Genomic DNA, 7,584 nt, shown 5'->3' with positions numbered 1-7,584 from the left:
TTTTACGTTAATAAAAGTTCGTTATTAAATTTTGCAGCGGAAAAAAAATACATAACGTGTATGCGCGCGCGCGCATGTGTGTATGTATATGTGAGAAGAAAACGAATGAATTGTCATTTTACGTTCTGGAATAATATCCCCTCAAACGCAATAATCTTTCAAATTTACAATGCCGCGAACATAAAAAAGGACCATCATTGTAAAGAATATTGCTTCTATATAAAAATAGAGACAAAATATAGAGAAATAATAAAAAATAGAGAGAAAACTAGAAAGAATATAAAGATAATAATACTAGTAAAATAAAACAAAATAATTCAAAGAAAGAATACAAACGAAGAAAATCTGGCTGATGCTTCAATCACAGAGGGTTGACCGAGGAAAAGATTGAGAGAGAGAAAGAGAGAGAGAGAGAGAGAGAAATGTAACTTATGGAGTTTCCAGAACCATATCTCAATGATAAGAACTCACTTTCCTAAGCCTGGATGGTATTTCACCAGGATAAATATTAACGTTTAATTTTGTGGCCATTACACTTCCTTCCGGTCGAATGTAAATGAGATGAATCAGTGCCCAGTCAGAAATTTCGTAATTCCAGACAAGTCAACTTCCGCGAAGGTTGAAATTTTTATGAATGAACGTAAGAGAGTGGAGTGTGCCCACACGTGCGTGTGTCATATGCGTGGACGCGCATTCCGTCACCTCTCTCTCTCTCTACATATTAATATATATGTTCGTGTATATTTAAATGTGTAGAATCCAACGTGTGCGCTATCCTACGGCGCGACTGAATCAGCGACAGAAGTGGTTTTCCATGTATATCCGATCATGATTTGACTCAGCACTGCATCGTCGTCGCCCGCGCCGGTGCGCGGCACGGTAGAAGTGTCGCTGGAATTCAAGGTCTTCTTAGTGGATGCTGATCATCGATCGGCAGACATTGACAATGGGGATTGCCTTCAATTAATTGCGAGTGGATGAAGTATACCGAGATGATTGTCGCTAATGTGTGTGCGCGCGCGAGTATGCTTGTATGTCGCAAAATACAAACGTAACGAATTATGAAGGTATACGAAATATATAAAGATGAGCGAGTATATGAATACGTGCGTCTTTGTACTGGCAAATATTCAAGTGTTGTTTATTGAATTTTATTGAATAAATTGTAGCGGCTTGGTAACTAAGCATAAGGTAAACACAATTATAGGTTTTGAGCACGGAAGGCACATGCACGCTATGATTATCCGGATGTTCCTTGTGTAACCGGAAATGTATGTGCGGAAAGATGCACAATGCATTGGTTGAAACCTTGGTTACAATTATATTTTATGACCGCGCATCAGAATAGTCCGCTGACAAGTCCAAGAGTTCAGAGTAGATGATCTCTTCATGACATGTATCATTACAAAGAACGAACCGCCTACATGCAAAGTTATTTGTCAAGTTTAATTTTATTTTGAATTTTTTTCTTCTCTTTTTAAGAAACGAATTGCAGAAATTGTTTTAGAAACGGAATAAAAGTGTCATATATTTAAAGGATAAGCATTCCGTCTGCGGACAATTAGCAAGAATTCATTATTTTCTTTCATTCTTTTCTAGTTATATCATACCTATAATATATCTTTGTAAAAACCGATTAAATATATCGTTTATCTAATTACGTCACCGAGAAGCTGTAAGAGTATTTTATCTACAATATCTTCATTATTATCTATGAATTTTTAACATAACGAATTGGGTATGGTAGATAATTTTTTTATCGTCATATGCATTTTTCGTAGAGAAATCTGATGTTAACTTGTAATTCTTGTATGTCGTTACTGCCGTAATTATATAGCGGAACTCGTTAGGCACGAAATGTTTTATATCCGGGTTACCTTGAATCCGTTGTACAAGGAATGACGTAGATATTCACGATAATATTCTTTCGAAAGCGTAGAGTCTACGTCAAGGAGAGTAGCGCGCTATTGATCTTGTAGATTTGGATACTGCCCTTACAAAAATTCAATTTAATACTGGCCAATTTAATTCTGGAAATTACTTATTAAGTATTAAAAACACTGAACAATAGTGCTTTTTAATATTCTAAATAAGTAATTAAAAATTATAGTCCAGTATATTGTATATTAAATTTCTATAAGGATACGTTTACCATGGAAAATAATTGCTACAATGACGTAATTGAATATGATCCTGACGAAAAAAAATGTTGACGAAAATGTACAGAAAAGCTACATAGATTGAAACAAGAGCTTAGAAATTTTTAATTTTTCGTAGATATTGACTTGAAGTAGTAGGAATGACTATTGTTTGAGGGTGAGGGATTTCTTGGTTTTTTTTTAATTCAAACAAACAACGCCACTCTACGTTCCATTACGAATATCTATGAAGAACTAAGAATTTCTAAGATCTTGTTTATGTAAGTTTTCGTAAAAATTTTTCCAGGGAAAGAAGAAATTTTCTATATCTTTTCCGTATAACTACTAATTCTCTTAAATGACTTGTCATACGTCATTTGTCGTATGTAAAGCACACAGTACTCATTTCCATGACCTGAATTTTTAGTCGCTGAGATTTCGTGTTACTTGCAGATGTATCGTGACCAGGTCTTCTGCAGCAGAGATTGCAATGATGTTTAATCTCTTAAATGCTATCTAATCTGAGATATTACAAAGTTACTGATCAAAGTTAATAAGTTCACAATCTTAGTAATGTTTAATTTATTCTTCCGTTATTTCTTTTGTTTAAAATAAAATAAAAATTTACGTGATGCTTACGAAAATAGGTAAAGCTATAACATCTAGGTCAACCGTCGACTTGTACGATTAGTAGATAGCAGGATACCGCAAAGGCCAAGTGTTTTATGCTAATGAAAACTCGAGCAATTCTCATCTCAGCGTAACATAATGTCTCTTCCGAATACCGGAATTAAAATCATGTTCATGATATTAGTCGCACCAATTTTTAATTTGTTCAATTTTAATATTGTTTCGTTCTTTGCAATATTATTATTATCAATAATATTGAAGACTATTGTTTCGTCGCAGTTACTAATTTTATTTCACAGTTTTATTAAAAGTCACACAACTTGGTGTGTTTAAAGCTCATAGTATGCGTGTGTGAAATGCGTCTAAATTGTGTAAGTCGAGTTTATGTACACGCGGTATTTTATCTCGTCACTTTATCTTGTTATCAAAGATAACGACCCAGTTTACCGTAGCAAAAATTTACTTTGTTTCTCAACTGTGAAATATGGATAACTTGTAATATACAAATTATGCACGATCCTAACTTTTGTAAAGTTTATCTCTCATGATATATTTGTACATATGTTTTTATTTCTCTAAATTGTTCAAATTATCCCTAATTCTTACGAGCTAGATCTTATTTTTTTTCATATAAGCTTGGAATAGTATAGATAAGATATCCACTCGTTGGTTATACGATCGATATCTAACCGTCTAACGCAACAGTATAAGTCTGGTGGACAAAGAGATAACAAATTTAAAAGATTAACTTATTGTTAGCGTAGGCGTGGTTTTGTCTCTTTTGGCGTGCGTATAATTTTCACAATAGAGAATGAAGGCCCAATAAAACTTTAAACACAATTGTTATTATTTGCTTAACTTGTTCAGATCTCTCTTAGAATCGAAAATTTTACAATAATTTCCGCTTCATAGCGCTTATTCAACAATAATCATAAAATAAATTCTACAGATATGTAATTCTTAACAAAAAGCAGTCGATTTTTTTCTTTCACTGCCAAACGTTGTCCAATTGTAAGATTTTTGAGCTTATTGATTAATAAAATAATAAAATAAAAGGAAGAAGTGCATAAAAAAGTATCGAGCATCGCACCGACCTTGAAGAGGTCTTTGTCGACGCGAATATCATCGGTATTCCACGTCTTCTTCTCTCGTGCGAACGTTGTTTGAATGTAAAAGACGGTTCTCAGATCATCCACCACTGCTTTGTACAATATGCTTTCCCGTATGTAATAGTACACAGCCTTTATATTCCATAAAAGTGGCGTAAGTTCAGAAAAAAAAGAATTTGAATAAGAAATTACCTTCAAAAATATATGATTGATTATATTATTTTTACAAAATTTTAAAAATTCACTCATATTTTTAGAATAAACCGTGTTCACCATTAATGTTACAATATAATATCGAATCAAATATAAATAATAATAATAGTTGAAACGCATAACACTTATCACCTCGTGATTTTATCTATTTGCTATTTCATCACGCTGCATTGGTAGGAAAACAACTGTTTTGTGCGCGATTACAGAATAATTTGATAGGATTTTTTATATTGTAGAGAATCAATTATTCGCATAAACTTTTGTAAATAATCACCGATCGAGCTTGATATGAGAAATTAGAATCGATCAATGTCAGTGTCTGTAAAAATTACGCTTGAAAAAAAAGTTAAAAATTCGAATATATCTGTAAATACGCTGCAAAATTGGTAAATAAAGAAGACGAGTGATTCATTAAAAAAGGTCTTAAGTGTCGCTGATTCAACAGGCACGGAAGTAAAATAGTTCAGTTTGCAAGTAATACGTGATTGAAGTCTATACGTCATATGAGTCATCGCGGTGCAAATGACACGAATGCGAATTTTTCTTATTTTTTATCGATAAGCCAACGTTTCGCGTTTCAACGCGTCAATGTCAATTGATGCTAATGCGTAAAAAAAAAACCGGTGCAGTTGTTAATTTTAGAATTACATTTTGCTTAAAAAAAAAAAAAAACACTTGGAGAACTTGGAACAACGCGGTACCAAGACGTATTCGACATTCGTATGACGTGCAGTGTCATCGACGGAACGTTTGAGAGATGACGGATGTTTAAGTGAATTAAGATTAACAGTTAGACATAATACGGTAGTGGAAACAATTTTTAGAGTAAACGCTAGTAGCATTACATAACGCACGTCGCACGTGTGGATTCCACGTGTCGAGTTACGTAAACCACGCGGGACGCGTTCGCGGAAATAGGAATAGCGGTTTTTCATAAAGAAATAATAAGACAGTCACTCTAACATATGCTGATTGTATTAGCGCGTTATTTTACACAAACTAGTAATTTAAAAATATCTTTTTATCTTCAACATTTACATATATCTCGTTATTGTGTCTCTTAAATTTGATCGATGATTCTTCGCTCGATTGTTTTGGTAATGTAAGTACTTTCCATTAGCGATTTTTTTTATTTGTCAGTCTCTCGTTTCTTTGCGAATTTATTGTCTAATGATTTCAACCGATTATCCAATTGTAAGAAGGTCCGAGTTTTATCTATGGCACTGACTATTGGTAGCGCGTGTCCTATCGACATATCTATGTAAGTTTGTCGGACGCACGGCGTCTCTAATCGTGTACCTTGACTTTTTGTCTTTCTCATCCACGTGTGCTTGACGCTAATTGTTAACGTATGTTCGAGAAAAAAAATGACTTGTACAAAAGCCGTATCTTTGTTTCGTTCTTCGATTCATGCGTTGGAAAACTATCGGAACGCCGTGCACTATTAAATCTATAGTGTCAAATTTAATCCAATTAATTTAAGTCGTCTCCTACTCAATACATCATTATTTTATACCAAAATAATAGTTAAATTTGACACTATTTAATTTCAAATTGAATCATTGTTTTTGTATAAAATAACGACATATTGTACGTATAAGCAGATTAGGTTAAATTTATACTATAGATTTAATGCACCGCCAGAAAATGGTTTAGCTCATAAAAATATCATTGGCTTTGTTTCAGAAAAAAACAGCTTTGCTACTATTGTAAAAATTCTTTAATATGATTAGTCTTGCCTTCAGTTCTTCACTAGATCTAAACGTATAAACTGATCGTATTAAAAAATCTTACAGTTACAAAGCTGCTTTTTCTGTTGAATGCAATCCTTGTATCAAATTTGAGCTCTTTGATCGCGATCGAAAATGTTGTCATTCTACTGCTGAATTTACAGACAGAATATTTTGTGAAACGGTAATGTTTTTGCAGAAGATGTAAACCAAAGATGCTACAACTTTAACGACACTAAAATCATAAATAAAATTCCTGTACAAAACGAAAACTATCTTTTAACGAGCTTAATCGAGAAGAAGGAATACTAAATAGATATCGTTGGTTTAAAAAAAGAGCGTACCTACATAAAAGAGCAAACGATCGCTAGATCGAGCGATGATGAGAATATCTATGATCGGATCGTTATTATTCTGATGACGGTTGGTCCGTGTTCAGATTATAAATCCGATGACAAAGGCCAATATACGCGATTTTTGCATAGTGTATTTCCGTGTTGAGGAACATACATTATTTACAATTTCCTAGTATAATTTAACAAGTGAGAAGAAAACGAAAGAAATATACACGCGCGGGAACTGATGACTTGGCACTTTGCCAAGAGAGAACTGGAACATCAGGTTGACGCATAATCGGTGAAAAAATGAATTTTGCCAATCTCGTATTATTTTACGTATTATATTACGATCCTTGAAGCGATAGAAGATATTGAAAAGGATAATACAAGGCTTTTGTTTCAGCTCAAGTTTCATTTACGATCAACAATAATTTTTGCAGACACACGTGGAAATATATATTTTCCTACTTAAACATGCATACTCACCAACACAATTATTGTTAGCATTGCAAATGACTTCAACGCAATCGTGTAAACAAGTATATCGTGCGACGACGTATAGCGCAGCAATTAATATGAATTATTGAACATTGTTATCCTTTTACTTATAAAAGTTGAGGTCTTGGCTTTCCTTATCGACTGTACACGTGGATATATATATATAAATCCACGTACATGAATATACCTTAATTAATTAAAAACTCAAGCCAAATTTTTGCTTGAGTTTCAAATCGCTATTCGCTCAAAAGTCAATTATTGAATAAAAGTAAGTGAAGACAAAGTGCCACGTTCTACTTGTTCTAAAACACAAGATAACAAAGAGTCATTTTTCAATCGTGCGTTTGCCTAGTCGATAATTAAGCTTGTTGTCCAAATATAGATATATGTAATTTAGAGTCTTAATAGCTGCTACATAATATGCATATAAATGCATGTATAGTTCTGGACTTTAGGCGTGACAATGGATAAACGAAATACTCAATTTGTCACGTTGTAGCGACAATCGCAAGAAGGACATTGCAAAATTTATACATTGCGAAAAATAGTTTGAGGTACCCGGCATTTATCAGCATTCAAAGATAAACGTTTTTCCTTAGAATGTTACTTGCACTGTTCTAACGCGAATACGTACGCGCAATGCGATCTTGCATTACTCATATATGACGCATCATGGGGATTACACAGCTCTAAATCATTTCTTTCTTTTTTCTGAATATCGCGCGACAAACTTGCTGCGTGATGTACGTAATTTGTGCTGATAAACAGCGAACCGAAACTAGATTTGATTTCCATATACATATATATATATATATTTTTTTTTTCTTTTTTTATATAAAGAAATAATTATTTTAATTTCCTTACCGCGGCAGTGTTATCGCTAACGACGAGATCAGTCGGTGCTGCTTCTGTATTCGCGTACAAAACG

The 7,584-nt window shown here is 33.5% G+C and overlaps 1 protein-coding gene across 6 annotated transcripts in view; it reads right to left on the bottom strand.

The window, feature by feature from the left end:
- Nucleotides 1-7,584, bottom strand: part of LOC108748770 (matrix metalloproteinase-14) — a 27,898-nt gene that overhangs the window by 17,272 nt on the left and 3,042 nt on the right. For 5 of the 6 annotated variants that reach the window (XR_001939321.1, XM_018487107.1, XM_018487109.1 and 2 more), the window contains exon 2: nucleotides 7,521-7,584. The exons of the other annotated variant lie outside the window; for it this stretch is intronic. Coding sequence is in view for 4 of the 5 variants with exons in the window: in XM_018487107.1 (XP_018342609.1) it covers nucleotides 7,521-7,584 (64 nt within the window). In the remaining variant the exon portion in view is untranslated. The remainder of the gene's footprint in view (nucleotides 1-7,520) is intronic. 6 annotated transcript variants of the gene reach the window in all.

Source organism: Trachymyrmex septentrionalis, unplaced genomic scaffold (genome assembly GCF_001594115.1).
Source record: "Trachymyrmex septentrionalis isolate Tsep2-gDNA-1 unplaced genomic scaffold, Tsep1.0 scaffold24, whole genome shotgun sequence".
NCBI classification, from domain to species: domain Eukaryota; kingdom Metazoa; phylum Arthropoda; class Insecta; order Hymenoptera; family Formicidae; genus Trachymyrmex; species Trachymyrmex septentrionalis.
The sequence above is the reverse complement of the archived record's forward strand: the minus strand, read 5'-3'. Positions and strand labels throughout refer to the sequence as shown.